The following is a 17,322-nucleotide window of genomic DNA, read 5'->3' as shown; positions in this document are numbered from 1 at the left end:
ACAAGATTGACAAGCCCCTAGCTAGACTGACAAAATCAAAAAGAGAGAAGACCCATATAAACAAAATAATGAATGAAAAAGGTGACATAACTGCAGATCCTGAAGAAATTAAAAAAATTATAAGAGGATATTATGAACAACTGTATGGCAACAAACTGGATAATGTAGAAGAAATGGACAATTTCCTGGAAACATATGAACAACCTAGACTGACCAGAGAAGAAATAGAAGACCTCAACCAACCCATCACAAGCAAAGAGATCCAATCAGTCATCAAAAATCTTCCCACAAATAAATGCCCAGGGCCAGATGGCTTCACAGGGGAATTCTACCAAACTTTCCAGAAAGAACTGACACCAATCTTACTCAAACTCTTTCAAAACATTGAAAAAAATGGAACACTACCTAACTCATTTTATGAAGCTAACATCAATCTAATACCAAAACCAGGCAAAGATGCTACAAAAAAGGAAAACTACCGGCCAATCTCTCTAATGAATATAGATGCAAAAATCCTCAACAAAATACTTGCAAATCGAATCCAAAGACACATTAAAAAAATCATACACCATGACCAAGTGGGGTTCATTCCAGGCATGCAAGGATGGTTCAACATCAGAAAAACAATCAATGTATTACAACACATTAAAAACTCGAAAGGGAAAAATCAATTGATCATCTCAATAGATGCTGAAAAAGCATTTGACAAAATCCAACATCCCTTTTTGATAAAAACACTTCAAAAGGTAGGAATTGAAGGAAACTTCCTCAACATGATAAAGAGCATATATGAAAAACCCACAGCCAGCATAGTACTCAATGGTGAGAGACTGAAAGCCTTCCCTCTAAGATCAGGAACAAGACAAGGATGCCCGCTGTCACCACTGTTATTCAACATTGTGCTGGAAGTGCTAGCCAGGGCAATCCGGCAAGACAAAGAAATAAAAGGCATCCAAATTGGAAAAGAAGAAGTAAAACTGTCATTGTTTGCAGATGATATGATCTTATATCTAGAAAACCCTGAGAAATCAACGATACACCTACTAGAGCTAATAAACAAATTTAGCAAAGTAGCGGGATACAAGATTAATGCACATAAGTCAGTAATGTTTCTATATGCTAGAAATGAACAAACTGAAGAGACACTCAAGAAAAAGATACCATTTTTAATAGCAACTAAAAAAATCAAGTACCTAGGAATCAACTTAACCAAAGATGTAAAAGACCTATACAAAGAAAACTACATAACTCTACTAAAAGAAATAGAAGGGGACCTTAAAAGATGGAAAAATATTCCATGTTCATGGATAGGAAGGCTAAATGTCATTAAGATGTCAATTCTACCCAAACTCATCTACAGATTCAATGCAATCCCAATCAAAATTCCAACAACCTACTTTGCAGACTTGGAAAAGCTAGTTATCAAATTTATTTGGAAAGGGAAGATGCCTCGAATTGCTAAAGACACTCTAAAAAAGAAAAACGAAGTGGGAGGACTTACACTCCCTGACTTTGAAGCTTATTATAAAGCCACAGTTGCCAAGACAGCATGGTACTGGCACAAAGATAGACATATAGATCAATGGAATCGAATTGAGAATTCAGAGATAGACCCTCAGATCTATGGCCGACTGATCTTTGATAAGGCCCCCAAAGTCACCGAACTGAGCCATAATGGTCTTTTCAACAAATGGGGCTGGGAGAGTTGGATATCCATATCCAAAAGAATGAAAGAGGACCCCTACCTCACCCCCTACACAAAAATTAACTCAAAATGGACCAAAGATCTCAATATAAAAGAAAGTACCATAAAACTCCTAGAAGATAATGTAGGAAAACATCTTCAAGACCTTGTATTAGGAGGCCACTTCCTAGACTTTACACCCAAAGCACAAGCAACAAAAGAGAAAATAGATAAATGGGAACTCCTCAAGCTTAGAAGTTTCTGCACCTCAAAGGAATTTCTCAAAAAGGTAAAGAGGCAGCCAACTCAATGGGAAAAAATTTTTGGAAACCATGTATCTGACAAAAGACTGATATCTTGCATATACAAAGAAATCCTACAACTCAATGACAATAGTACAGACAGCCCAATTATAAAATGGGCAAAAGATATGAAAAGACAGTTCTCTGAAGAGGAAATACAAATGACCAAGAAACACATGAAAAAATGTTCAGCTTCACTAGCTATTAGAGAGATGCAAATTAAGACCACAATGAGATACCATCTAACACCGGTTAGAATGGCTGCCATTAAACAAACAGGAAACTACAAATGCTGGAGGGGATGTGGAGAAATTGGAACTCTTATTCATTGTTGGTGGGACTGTATAATGGTTCAGCCACTCTGGAAGTCAGTCTGGCAGTTCCTTAGAAAACTAGATATAGAGCTACCATTCGATCCAGCGATTGCACTCCTCGGTATATACCCGGAAGATCGGAAAGCAGTGACACGAACAGATATCTGCACGCCAATGTTCATAGCAGCATTATTCACAATTGCCAAGAGATGGAAACAACCCAAATGTCCTTCAACAGATGAGTGGATAAATAAAATGTGGTATATACACACGATGGAATACTACGCGGCAGTAAGAAGGAACGATCTGGTGAAACATATGACAACATGGATGAACCTTGAAGACATAATGCTGAGCGAAATAAGCCAGGCACAAAAAGAGAAATATTATATGCTACCACTAATGTGAACTTTGAAAAATGTAAAACAAATGGTTTATAATGTAGAATGTAGGGGAACTAGCAGTAGAGAGCAATTAAGGAAGGGGGAACAATAATCCAGGAAGAACAGATAAGCTATTTAACGTTCTGGGGATGCCCAGAAATGACTATGGTCTGTTAATTTCTGATGGTTGTAGTAGGAACAAGTTCACTGAAATGTTGCTATATTATGTAACTTTCTTGGGGTAAAGTAGGAACATGTTGGAAGTTAAGCAGTTATCTTAGGTTAGTTGTCTTTTTCTTACTCCCTTGCTATGGTCTCTTTGAAATGCTCTTTTATTGTATGTTTGTTTTCTTTTTAACTTTTTTTTTCATACAGGTGATTTGAAAAAAGAAGGGAAAGTTAAAAAAAAGAAAAAAAAAAAAAAAAAGAAAAAAGACAAACAAGGGGAAAAAAAAAAAAAAAAAGATGTAGTGCCCCCTTGAGGATCCTGTGGAGAATGCAGGGGTATTCGCCTACCCCACCTCCATGGTTGCTAACATGACCACAGACATAGGGGACTGGTGGTTTGATGGGTTGAGCCCTCTACCATAAGTTTTACCCTTGGGAAGACGGTTGCTGCAAAGGAGAGGCTAGGCCTCCCTGTATTTGTGCCTAAGAGTCTCCTCCTGAATGCCTCTTTGTTGCTCAGATGTGGCCCTCTCTCTCTGGCTAAGCCAACTTGAAAGGTGAAATCACTGCCCTCCCCCCTACGTGGGATCAGACACCCAGGGAAGTGAATCTCCCTGGCAACGTGGAATATGACTCCCAGGGAGGAATGTAGACCTGGCACCGTGGGACGGAGAACATCTTCTTGACCAAAAGGGGGATGTGAAAGGAAATGAAATAAGCTTCAGTGGCAGAGAGATTCCAAAAGGAGCCGAGAGGTCACTCTGGTGGGCACTCTTATGCACACTTTAGACAACCCTTTTTAGGTTCTAAAGAATTGGGGTAGCTGGTGGTGGATACCTGAAACTATCAAACTACAACCCAGAACCCATGAATCTCGAAGACAGTTGTATAAAAATGTAGCTTATGAGGGGTGACAATGGGATTGGGAAAGCCATAAGGACCAAACACCACTTTGTCTAGTTTATGGATGGATGTGTAGAAAAGTAGGGGAAGGAAACAAACAGACAAAGGTACCCAGTGTTCTTTTTTACTTCAATTGCTCTTTTTCACTCTAATTATTATTCTTGTTATTTTTGTGTGTGTGCTAATGAAGGTGTCAGGGATTGATTTAGGTGATGAATGTACAACTATGTAATGGTACTGTAAACAATCGAAAGTACAATTTGTTTTGTATGACTGCGTGGTATGTGAATATATCTCAATAAAATGATGATTAAAAAAAAAAAAAAAAAAAAAAGAGAAAAAAAGCATCAGCATTGTACAGATATAAATCAGCCATCTCTCTAAAGAACATTTTTTCAGAGACTACTAAACTTGGTCTTTTCTTTTGTTCAGAAAGAGACCAATTCTTTACAACTTTAGTTCACAGATATTCAAACACAAAATAATAAAAAGCACATAAATTAGCAGTTCTCAATGTAAAGGCATATGTGTATATACCATGGGTACAGACAAGGATGACACAGGCACATGCATAGATAATTTCCTGGGAATCTTAATCTTCTGCCAGGAAACTTCCCCACCAAGATTGTGATGTGTCTCTTCCTATATACTGAGAAGCATTATTCGAAATAAACAAAAACATGCACACAAAAATCTGGCTTCTAAAAGAAAATGAATTTATTAGTTGGACTACAAGTTATGTGCCTAAAGGATTACTGAAACCAACTCATAATGTAAACTCTCATTTCACTGGAAAACAGAACTGTACACAACCACATTCTGTTGGACATTTATTTATACTCGAGAAACCCTATTTCAGTCTTTTACAACTAAATGTTCCAGTAAAGTTTGGCTTTTTTTATTATAGTAATTGGAATATACTGCAGAGTATGCCCTGTAGAGTTGAAACAATGTTGTCAATAAAGCCCATTTGACAGGGTTTATAGTAAGTCTTTGCACCACCAATATGTACATAATGAGACTTACATATCTGATTAAAGGCAGTCTTACACAAGAAAAAACATTAATACCAAAGCAATTACTCTGATTTTATCAAGATTAACTAATGCATCACAATATGCTCATTAATCACATGTAAAAAAATTACAACCAATCAGTCTGTAAGAGAGGGAATACATTAAAGGACATTTTTCTATCCTGGCCACTATCTACAATAATTTATCCCCTTTCAGAAATTATATTAGAACAATTAAGGCTTTCTTCAAAGTTCGACCAACTCTGTTTTTCAAAGAAGTTAATGAAAACAGCACACGAAGGACAAATAAACAGAAACCATAAAGATATAAAGAAATAATCAGAATGGTCTACTATTAAAGAAGATGTAATAAACATGTCTCTTATACTTACTCTATGTTAAAATAAGAATAAGAACAAATCTTCTTAATCTTCTCAGTAAAATTAAGAAGTTATGGCTTACTTTTAAAGTAAGAAATGTGTGGCTTTATTCAGATCACAAAAATATTTTTGTTAGAGCATAGGAAAGTTATTATAAACAAAATAATTTATATTGTCAGGAGATGATTCTTTTTAGATCCTACTCAACTGGAGAACTCTGTCAGCTAAAGGGTAAATGATTATAACCAATGTCTTCATTTAAACTGGTATACATTTAGTGGCCACAAACAACAGAAGCAAATTTTATCCTAATACTATATGAATTGATCACCATTGGATATTATCAATAAGCAAATAACTAGAGTTTGATAACTCCTATAAAATAAGTACCTCTTTAAGCTGCTCTTTTCGAAGTTTATATTCTCTTTTCTGGGACTCCAAAAAGCTGTTGAGTTCTTTCTTCTGTTGGGCCTGAATATGTTGCTGAAATTTTTTCTCCTCATTGGCCATCACTTTAGCCTATAAATGAGATCAAATTAGTTAAGTAGTCATATTCAAAGAGGAGTTTAATATACATTAATAAGGACACCTATTTTTTTTTGCAAGAACATAAAATCAATGTAAACATAACCAAAATTAAGAATACCTAATCAAATTCTTAGTATGCATATCCTTATCATTTGAATTTCACAGATCCAATAAAATGGAACTCATCTTTAAAATGTTGGTACTTTACAAGGTCAGAATCTTTCCATCAGTTTTTTTTTTTTTTTTCCCATTTAAAAGAAAGAAGTATAATTTCCCCCACAGAAAATAAAACAAAACATATATTTATTTTCAAATAAAATTAAATCAGGATCTTTTATTTATATTAACATATATCAAATAGTTCAATATATTTATCTTCAAAATCAACTCACCTTTAATTTATATATTAAATATGAATACTTTAATTTTAGCTACATATATATAAAATTGATACTATTTTACTTCTGGTTATGTATGCAATATATCTTCACTGTAGAACATTAGGAAATACAGGTGAAAAAAAATGAAGAAAAACCTTATATGTTTTTTTAACACCCAAAGATAACCAGTGTTACATTTTGGTGCACACCTTTCCTATTTCTTCCATGCATATATATTTTGAACAAATTTAAATATCCTTTTTCATTAATTGCGTCCCTAAATGTCAGTATTTATCTCTTCCCCAGTTATAAAACGACTGCAAAATTAAATTATTAACGCCATAAATTATTCTGTCAAATTAAGGGACAGTGGCTCTTCCTTTTGGGTATGGGGGGAAGGAGGAACAGAGTAGCTAAGGGAAATAACACCTCAATGTGGACTAGTCAAACATACTTTGATGATACTGTGTGAATTTATTGAGAAGTCTACATTTTACTTGGCAAATGTGACTACCACAAAAAAATGAAACTGAATGGACACCAAAACAGAAGAAAAGGTTTCATGTAAAAAGAATCCTAAAAGTTACATCTTGATCATACAGTAGAATAATGTTCTTTTTTGTAAATAATAAAATGGGCTAAATCTTAATCCGAATCTCTCCTAATTCACAATCTCCAACATTCTCCATACACATTAAAAAAATCTTTAATTCTTCTGATATAAAAATGCAGCTCTAAATTTAATGAAGATTTCAAAAAAAATAGAGAAAATATTTATTGAAAAATCATGAATGACTTTTTTGAGATAGTAGTTAGCTCATTATTACCTATCTAAAGCTAAATGATTTATTACATTCCCCAGGGTAAATAGGAACCCAAGGCCCCAATTAGCTGAATGACTTACCTACTGTAACACTATAAAACTAGCAAGTCATCAAGGAATGATCCCATGTCTGTTGGTTCCCAGACCCAGTACTTGATATTAAAACACCCACATATTTTTGTTAGATGGTCTACTCTAATTGATAATTAGGGTTAAGATATTTGTGTGTTTCAAACAATACATACACATATAAAATTAGTGAGATAAAAACATAGGATCAATCTTTTCTTGTGATTGATCTGCCACCAATTTACAGAATGCCTTATATGAGTTATACAAATACTTCTCTCTTTCCTCAATCAATTTGAGGTAGCTATGAATAGATAACATAATATTAAAATGGCATCGTAATTAATTCTGAGATGGTCATAAACTAAAATAAGCAAACTAATACTAATTTGGCCACCTCTTTTTCCATAGCAGCCTGATGTTTCTTGATAAGCTTCTCCATTTCTGCAGCAAAATTGTTACGCTGAGTTTCAAGATCTTTGTCTAATCTGAGGCGGTGTTCATCCATCTCAGCCTTTAGCTTATTTTCCAGAGTCATCAGCTGCTTTTGATGCTGCCGTCTCATACGCTTATAGCCAGACATCTGTTCTCTAAGTTCAGAATCCTGCTCATGTTCTTGCATTTGCCTTGTAACCTAGACATACAAGGCAATGGAGAGAAAAGAATAAAAATACAGTAAAACATTTATCATTTAAAAGCATTTTAGATCACTCTACTTACTAAATAGGAAATAAATTTGAGATCCCAATGTTAAAAGTTTCCAATTAAAATTCCAACAGGTTTTAAAAGAATTGGACAAGCTGATTCTAAAGTTTATATGGAATGTAAAGGACCTAGAATAATCACAACAATCTTGCACTACAGGAATCAAGGCAGTGTAGTACAAACCAGTGTGGTATAAAGATATGCTAAACTGGTCAACAGGATGGAGAAGACACTCTATACATATTTAGTCAACTGATTTTCTGCCAAAAAGTCAAGTTGATTCAGGGTGGAAAGTCTTTTTAACAATCCTGCTAAAACAACTCAGTCTCCATATAGAACAAAATAAACCTTGACCCCTATATTACTCTACACACAAAAGTTAATTTTACAAGACTCATTTGACCTAAACATAAAACCCAGAATCATAAAGCAAAAGAGAACAGGAGAATATCTTCATGAACTTGGGACAGGACTATACTTCTTTGGCAGGACATAAAAAATAATAATCATAAAGGAAAAAAATTTATAAATTAATTTTTTTAACTTTTCAAATCATTTATTTCATTAAATAATATTAAAATGTACCCATCTCAGATTTAAAAATAACTTCTAAAACCTTAGAAGACCCCCGTATAGTCCTCCTCTATTTCTTTTTTAAATACGGTTTTATTGAGATATATTCACATACCCTACAATCATCCATAGTGTACAATCAGTTATTCACAATACCATCATATAGTTGTGCATTCATCACATTTTCATTACTCCAAAAATAACAAAAATAATAAAAGTTAAAAAAGAACACCTAAAACATTCCACCACCACCCCCATCCCACCCTATTTTTCACTCAGTTTTTGTCCCCATTTTTCTGCTCATTTGTGCATACACCAGATAATGGGAATGTAAGCCACAAAGTATTCACAATCACATGGTCACACCATATAAGCTATATAGTAATACACTTATCTTCAAGAATCAAGGCAGTTTAACAATTTCAGGTATTTCCTTCCAGCTATTCTAATACACTAAAAACTAATAAGCATCCCTAGTAAGTTTTATCTTGTTGTTCCTAAGTACCTGACTGATCAGGGTTTTAACTATACTACTATAACAACATTCTTGGACAAATAATCCATTTTTATTGTGATTTGGGAAATTAGAAGAACTACATTTAGAATGTATCAAATTAATTACCTACCATTTCCTAAATAGTCATCCCTCTCTCTGGTTAGCTTCTCACAATGTATTTCCTTATCATCAATCCTTTTTATGTGGAAATCCCACTTCTCCTCTCCCTCTGTGCCGAAAACCTACTAATTATTAAAAGTTCAAACAATTTCTTTCATAAATACTTCCTTTATGTCCCTAATTCAATTTTTCTGAATTCCTATTTAGTACTTGTAGATCTCTTCAGCACTTAATATAATCTAACATATTAGTTATTTGTTTTGAAGACATTATTAGTACAGCATCTCTCAGAGTGCCCTGTACAAAACTTTTTCATAAGTCGCTCAAATGTTACACAAATACATTTTCCAAATAAACCCACAAATACAAAACAAAAGTTATTATACTTGAATACATACATATATATATGCCAAGATCTAATATGAAAAATACATTTCCAATTCAGAGGATGTACATACCAGTGATGCTGTCCGTATAGTAGCAAAGTGTTCTCGATTACGATAGTGTGATTTGTGACGAGATACTTGGGGTGGAGACTGTGGAACAGATGCTCTTGTTCTAGGATCTCCCTCTTCTCTGTAATTTTCTTCCTCCTAGGCAAAGACAGAGACAATACCACGTAAGGTGAACAAACCCAGTTCATTTGAACCTACAAGAAAATTAAAGTTATAAGACAACTTGATCAATATGATTTCTGAAAGACAGAATTTTAAAAATCAGTAACAAAAATTGGGAATGCTGAAATTTTATTTTCAACATAATTAGAATCAGGAGAGATTATTTTCTCAATATATCACAGAGTACACAGATTAATAATATTAAGGAAATGTACAAGGTTAGATTTATACCCTATCTACTATATGCAAAATTGAAAAGCTTTAATATAACTTAAAAACAAAGATAATGGAACATGTAGCCAGTACTTGAAACAGCAGTAATAAAATTAATTATTCTAAGGCTCCTAGATCTTAGATGCAATACAGCTTAAAAATATCTTTAAAATACCTCTGCCATGTGTCCAAGAGAAGTAATAAAAAGAAAAGTTGTAAATAATATTTAAGAACTGACATCTTTTCTTATACACCTTAGTTCATTATCTAAAGAGGACATCAGGTAAACAACAACAAACTAATTGTTGGAATAATCTTTTTTATGTTTGATTCCACTCCCTAAAGACATAATAAAACATGCTTTTGTCTCCAAGAACAGTACTACTTAACTAAATCACTCCTAATAAATTGTAGGTAATACTGAGAAATGGTAGAGTTGAAGTATTCTTATTAAATGCTAAGTTATCTGACATACATATATTTTTGAGAAAATTTAAAATTTTTCACTCAACAGTGCAAGTAATAATAAAGCAAACACCAATAATTCATAAATCCAGAATTTACAACTATTAATTTTCCATAATTACGGTTCAATTTAACAGATAATGCACAAGTCACATTTTAATACCATCCATCCCAACATCTTCTCACACTCCTTTAAGGCTACCATTATGAATTTCTGCGTATCCTTCTTATCTTTGTAATATTTTATTTCCATATAATTTCAATTAATACATTATATAGTATTTTTGTATTTTTTTCTAAGATTTTAAAATAGTCCCACATTTTTTTTGTATTCTCAAATCATTATTTTCCAAAATGTAGACATCAGATTCAGAGTTAACAACAAGCCAACTGCCATTTAAATATAAATTTCCTAAAAATATCCCCAACTTCTGAGACATCAAAGAAAATCTCCTTCTCTTAAACTAATAAGATCAGGAAAATTATTTACCAAAGTTGTAAGTTTTTCACTGAAATCCAAATACTCACAGGTTTTAAGTGGATCACAGAACTGTTAGACATCACTGTGTGGTCCCCTTCCATCATGTCTAGCTCACTCTTGTCATCTGAGGCATCTGGAAGACTGTTAACACTACTGCTTTGGCTACTGGCACTGATGGACATACTGGGAATAGACTGATTACTTCCAACACTATTAACTGTTCCTGTCCGTCCAACACCATGATCTTGTTCCTAAAGGAAAAGAGCATTAGATTCAAATATTTACATCTTTTTCTGAATTCCTGACTAAGCAGCTGGCATACTACTTGGCATACAATCTTTAAAAAGGAAGGGGGTGGTCCGTAGTGAAAAACTCCCTTTATTTGACAAGAGCAGAAAGTATTCCAACTGTTGGATGACAGATAAACAAAACAAAATGACTAATAAGAAAACAAAAACCCAACCAATTGTATAAAAAAGTCAAATTGATCAATTTTTGGTTATTTCCAAAGTGTAGCATTTTCTCTAAATTGTTTGACATTTTTAAAAAAACCATTTATATTACACAACTCATGGGGTATGTATAGAAATTCTGCTCATTTGTCAATGAATCTCATTGTTATAAAAGATTTCATTTTTAAAAACCTTACAAATACCCCTTTTAGTTGTTATTCAATAACAAAACCTTTTATAATTAGGTTCTTCTTCCTTTTCCTCAAAATATAGTATCTAGACTATGTTTTCCACCATGAAATAATTTTAACATTTATTACTACCTATTCTTGTGTAAACTAAGAATTACAAAAAATTCAGTCATATTCACAAGAATGTTTACCTGAAGTGACCAGTCAGTCATGGTATCTGGGCACCATCATTTCAGGAGTTTTACCATACCAGCAGAATTCTATAACATATGCAGAACTTAAGTACAGACACGTGGCATATGTATTTAGGGACTTTTCTTATGTTGCTAGCCTTACAGAGATGCTGTTAAAGATTTAACTACATTATAATTTTATTAAGTTCACAACTTACTAAAATATGTCATATATTTAAAATAGTCCAAAACAATTTTCTATCATAAAAACCGAAATGCAAAATAAAAATAAAACAGAAAATCAAAAATGTAAGCTATGAAAGTCTTGTATTTTATAGTTCATCAATTATGTAGTGCTATTAAAAAGAAAAGAAATGAAAAGTGAGTAACTATTGTTCCTGGTTCCAAAATGCAAAGTGACCTCTCTCACTGGAAAGCAACAGTAAAGAATCAAAAGTTCTGGAATTCTGACAGTGGCAAAGAAAAAAACATAAAATATTTACAGACAGCTGCACGCATAATAAACTTTATATTTCTTTGTGAGGAAGTTCTGTAACATTTCTATTTACAAATCTGTATTTCCACTCTCTCTAAAAGGCCACATAAAAAGAACATGGCCTTTAGAATGAGGCAGATATGAATTTGAACTCATACATCTCTATCTACAGTGAGTGACTTAATCACTCTGGGCCTTGGTTTCCTCATCTATAAAATAAGTAATTTTAAAACTCAGTAAATGGAATTAAATTATATATGCACATCACCAGCTAGTTTCTTTCCCCTTAGGCAGAACAGAAAGCTTCCTTCTTGATGTGGCAGAATGCCTGGTAAATTTTCTAATGACTTCTGAGTTATTACATTCAACTTCCCAACTGTAATTTCAAGTGTCCCCAAGTGTGTCCCATTGAACTAGACAATCAGTTAAAAATGGAAAAAAGGTTCAATGGCCAAGAAATTTGAGAGGGACTACACAAAATAAGGTTGAACAGGTTTCTTTAACAAAAGACTTCTCAGAGCCTTCACTATGCCAATGTGCACTACACAAAGGGGTCGGGTTTACAGCATACAATCTAACACAATCAAAGACCTTTTCTCCCCCACCTGGAACTTACAGAACCAGTGTTAAGAAACACAATCTGGGAACCACTGATATAACAGGTAGATTCTTAGCAGATAACTGCATAAGGGAAAAAAACAAAAAAGAGAGCTGAATACTTGAATCATTTCTAAGTCATTACCTCTTCTTCTTCCTGTGCTTCTACTGCGGGTCCATTATGTGCCTCCTGGAAGAGGAGTTTCTTCATCTTTCGATACTGCAGATTGTCCAGTTCTCTTACTGCATCCTTTGTCCTTTGAATGAGATCTATTAACACTGTTTCAGGGCGCTCCCGAAGTACAAACATGTGCTGGATTAAGGGTAGAAGATAAAAGTCCAGCTGAAATCTATTTAAGCCAATTAGTGCAAGTGTACCCCTTAATTCTCAGACCCTGTAGTTACTATCCTAGATAATCACAATAATGTATATAATCTATAGTTACATAATTCTACTATACTTTGGACTACTTCTATTTTAAAAATTGTCATTTACTTACACACACCCTGCCCCTACACTGTTACCTGGACATTTTATGAAAAAATGTGAACATAAGCTCTTTGTTGGCCAACTAAAGATGCCAAGTTGAAATAAACAAAGGAACTAAACACTAAGAACCAGATAACTAAATAAAAGTTCATATATTCTAAGAACTGATGATTTCATATAAAAGGTTTGTTTAAGTTCTGAGTTATATACATTTCAACAGAAACTTCAACAGGAATGTATTTTACTGATGATAAATTATATACTATGAACCTGGATATTACGGGTTCTTCTATATGCTGCAAAAACAATAGTCTTCATAAAACAGTAGCAGTTGATTAAAAGCTGTATTAGTGATTTTAACTGCTACGATTTAATAAAGCTTAACCTTAACAAATACAGAAAAGTAAAAGGATTACCACTGTTACATTTTGATGTATTTTTTCCAGAAATCTTCTATGCACAGATTTTGTTTTGCAGAAAGACACCTTCTGCCCTTAAGTTCCATGAGATATCCTTGAATTCTTATAATACCTTTCCCTTCTTCGTTAGCTCAGCTTATTTTATCTCTGTGCAAAGAGTTTAACTATCCATACAATACTGATTCTACTTCCACTGTCATTAAGTATTATTCACGTTATTTCAAATTCATTAACATAATGCCTGCAGAATATTTCTTCAATTGTTTGTGCCAAAATGATTTAACCATTACCCAATTCTAGACCGTTATTTTCTGTTTAATTCTAAGATAAATATGTTCATACATAAAAAACTTTTTGCTGCTAATTTCTCTTTACGATGGACTGCTACAGAAATGTAATTATTAGGTCAAAGGATATGGAGCTCTTGATAGGAATTTCCTATCATCTCAAATGGGGCTGTGCCAATTCACACTATGATCCAGGTAAATAAATACATAGAGTTTGGAATCATTCAGGCTTGGGGACTAATCACCAAATATCTGGCCCTGATGAGCTGGGTTATTACACATGAGCTGGACGGGCTTCGTTTACATCATCAGGCAAGTATAAGAAGCCAGTCACAGTCACATTCCTCCTTTATCTTCATGTGTACTTTTATTTAGTCTTATCCAAAAAATATTATATTTTAATATTTCTGAGTTTGATAGTTTTCTACAAAAAGTTATTGTTTCTTACTAACCTAATATTCCTAGGTATATTAAAGTTTTTGTTACTACTGTGAGTCCCTATTTATTCAGGCTTTCATTTCTGAGATGAGTGAACTTACTGCCTGGAATTTCCCAAACATAACTGAAACTTCATATAGTTCTTCTATGTACCACAGATATAAATAACACTACTGAACATATATAATCCCTTCAGTTTCTCTGTAGCTTTAATATAACTGATGTTATCAGTGAAAGTGAACTGAACCTCTTTGAAATTGTAAAACATTAGTGTAAAATTAGTCTGCTTAAATCTTGCAGTGAAAAATCAACAAGATTTCTAAAGGGTCACAAAGAAATGGGAGTCAAATCCTAGTTACTAATGTCTTACTTAAACCTTTTAAGAACTATATTAAATTCAATAATACTACTATTGCTATTAACAACATGGTCTTCCAAATGAAATAATTTTTTACACTTAAATATGTTGTCAAATATGGGGATAAAGCACCATGCTAGGTGAGAAAACAATACATTTTTGAGAATTGAAAGCATTTAATAATCATGTATTTAAATCAGCAATGGCAAACAAGCCTATCATAAATTGAATGGAACTTACATGATTTTTAAAATATTTTCATTGCTAAGTTAAAAATATTTTTTAAAAGAGAACAAAAATACTACATCCCTATTTAACAGTTTATTTTGCAATCTCTATTCTCTCATATATTAATTTAAACATACTACATGTCATTTGTCTTTCAATATATAAAGTGTGGTAGATATAAAAAGTAAATTCAAATTTGAATTATGTTTTACCAACTTTGAAATAAGATATTGCCTTACATGAATTATAAATCATAAATATAACTCATGAAACTATTCTTACACATATAAAAATTTTGACATGATAATACTATCTTGAATATTTAAATATATATTCTATTCAGACCTGGTAAGATCAGCCAATCAATTTTCACAAACAAACTAACAAAAAAGAAAATACAGAATCTAAGAACAATTTCCAGAGGGAACAGGATAAAAATAATATTTTAGTAAAAACTAGTAGAGCATATTTAGTCCTGATTCAGAATCAAATAATAAAGCACATTTTTAACAATAATTCCATAGGGATCAAAAACAAACTTAAAATGTAATAAAACTGACCTTTAAAAGTTCCTCAGATGTGGGGCGATCTTGAGGGATTTTCTGGAGACAAGAATCTACAAAGTTGCGAAAATAATCAGACCTATTGTAAAGGAAAGTATCAAGTGAACATATTGCTATTTCCTTTAAAAACACATCCATAAATCAAGACATGTGCATTTTGGTAGGAGAGAGGATGCAGAAGAAAAATTGAAAAAAAAAAAACAACAACAAAACAAAACTATATACATTTGATACAAACCAAACAGTAAAGAATGAAAAGCTATTTAAAGCAACCAGGAATCTTCACATCTTTCCAAACATAAACTTGCAGAGATTATTTGAAAATTCTGCCCCCACATATTTAAATTCCACAACTCTTTGTATACTGAGGAAAATTAGGGATGTCTATTTATTTTTAAAATTGTATTCAAATCCAAGATAACACTCTTCTCAATTTTTTTCTTTTCTCTAAGCCACCTCTCTTTTCTTGCTTGCCTCATGGATGATCATCTATATAGCATATTCAAGAGCATCACTCTATCTCTTCTGGAAGGAACACTTTTTATACCTGAGTATTTGGTGCCCTTGAGCAAATGAACAAGACTTTCATTAAACCTAGAAAACCTATTAAGATTTTTTTTTAAATACTGTTTGAATTCTGTAAGATAGTATATGATGTTATTAATGAGTTCAGTGAATAAGGCACTAATAATCATTCCATCAATGTTTGTATTTAATATTCAAATAAGATTTTAAATTCCTTCTAGGCAAGAAAAGAATTCTTGGTGAATCCTCAAAATATCAAAGTACAAAAGTCTGTGTTCAACATGCTCATTACTTATATGTACCATAATGCAAAACTCTGCCCTAAAAGATTCCTTATATATATATATATTCCTTACATATATATTCTTTATATACCTCTACATAAGTAGTAAAGACCTATGAATGTGCCTTAATTATGTAATCTTTTAAAAAATACAGCATAAATCTACTTGTAAATTTCAAAATATTTATTAAATATAATGAATTTTCCTCTAGAATTTTTCAAATACCAGGTGGACCTCAGGAATAAATTTCCTATTAAAATTTTCTACCACTAATAAAAAAAAAAACTTAGTTTTCTAAGCCAGTGTTTTCCATAAGCTTTCTTACATGAATGAACTTAATTATATCAAGTACTAAGGAAGCACTAAGAGAAGGAACAAAACAATCTGAATAACAAATATAATTACCTAGTAATTTTGATAAAATGAAATCATTTTACCTATGCTTTATACCATTATAATCCATTTCCCAATAAAAGCTGTAACAATCTACATATTTTAGTTATAAAATACTAATGTTGAAATTATGCTGTTACACAATTAGGGTTACACGTGTTCCTGAAGTTCAAAGAAACAAGAAAATACTGATTTTTATAAAAAGCAACATATTCTGTTTCCATATGACATCATCTATCCTTTATTTCTGAACCAAGTTTAATATATGCTATGAAATGTAGACATGATAAAGGATAAATGTGAAAAAAAAAGGGTAGAATAAGCCTATTTAAATATCTCTTCAGGTAACACATTTTACTTAAGTGAAATGAATTAATTTTGATAATGAATAAGCATTCAATTTTTACAATATTGAGTAATATGTCTCTTAGCAATACTCACCATTCATTAGACTGTAGTGTAGGGGATTCATTCTGAGCTATGTGATATAAGGCACTCATAGCATTCATATTAAATAAAGGAGGCTTCCTTTCCGCTGTAAAAGAAAGAAAACTTTCTTGTTAAAATATTTGCTTGTTGAAACTACAAGCATTGGAGAGGATGTGGGGAAACTGGAACACTTATTCAGCCGCTGTGGAGGATGGTTTGGCAGTTCCTCAGGAAGCTAAGTTTAGAGCTGCCTTACGATCCGGCAATACTGCTACTTGGGATATACCCAGATCTGAAAGCAGGGACATGAACAGACATTTGCATACCAATGTTCATAGCAGCATTATTCACAATTGCCAAAGGTGGAAACCCAAGTGTCC

At 32.7% G+C, this 17,322-nt stretch overlaps 1 protein-coding gene across 5 annotated transcripts in view; it reads right to left on the bottom strand.

Annotated features, from left to right (window-relative positions):
* Positions 1 to 17,322, bottom strand: part of TAOK1 (TAO kinase 1) — a 204,000-nt gene that overhangs the window by 32,513 nt on the left and 154,165 nt on the right. For all 5 annotated transcript variants that reach the window (XR_005212736.1, XM_037809469.1, XM_037809470.1 and 2 more), the window contains exons 9-15: positions 16,955 to 17,048; positions 15,309 to 15,390; positions 12,674 to 12,841; positions 10,667 to 10,870; positions 9,302 to 9,436; positions 7,347 to 7,583; positions 5,540 to 5,668 (exon numbers count right to left, since the gene is read on the bottom strand). Coding sequence is in view for 4 of the 5 variants with exons in the window: in XM_037809469.1 (XP_037665397.1) it covers positions 5,540 to 5,668; positions 7,347 to 7,583; positions 9,302 to 9,436; positions 10,667 to 10,870; positions 12,674 to 12,841; positions 15,309 to 15,390; positions 16,955 to 17,048 (1,049 nt within the window). In the remaining variant the exon portion in view is untranslated. The remainder of the gene's footprint in view (positions 1 to 5,539; positions 5,669 to 7,346; positions 7,584 to 9,301; positions 9,437 to 10,666; positions 10,871 to 12,673; positions 12,842 to 15,308; positions 15,391 to 16,954; positions 17,049 to 17,322) is intronic.

Source organism: Choloepus didactylus, chromosome 18 (assembly GCF_015220235.1).
Source record: "Choloepus didactylus isolate mChoDid1 chromosome 18, mChoDid1.pri, whole genome shotgun sequence".
NCBI lineage: Eukaryota > Metazoa > Chordata > Mammalia > Pilosa > Megalonychidae > Choloepus > Choloepus didactylus.
The sequence above is the reverse complement of the archived record's forward strand: the minus strand, read 5'-3'. Positions and strand labels throughout refer to the sequence as shown.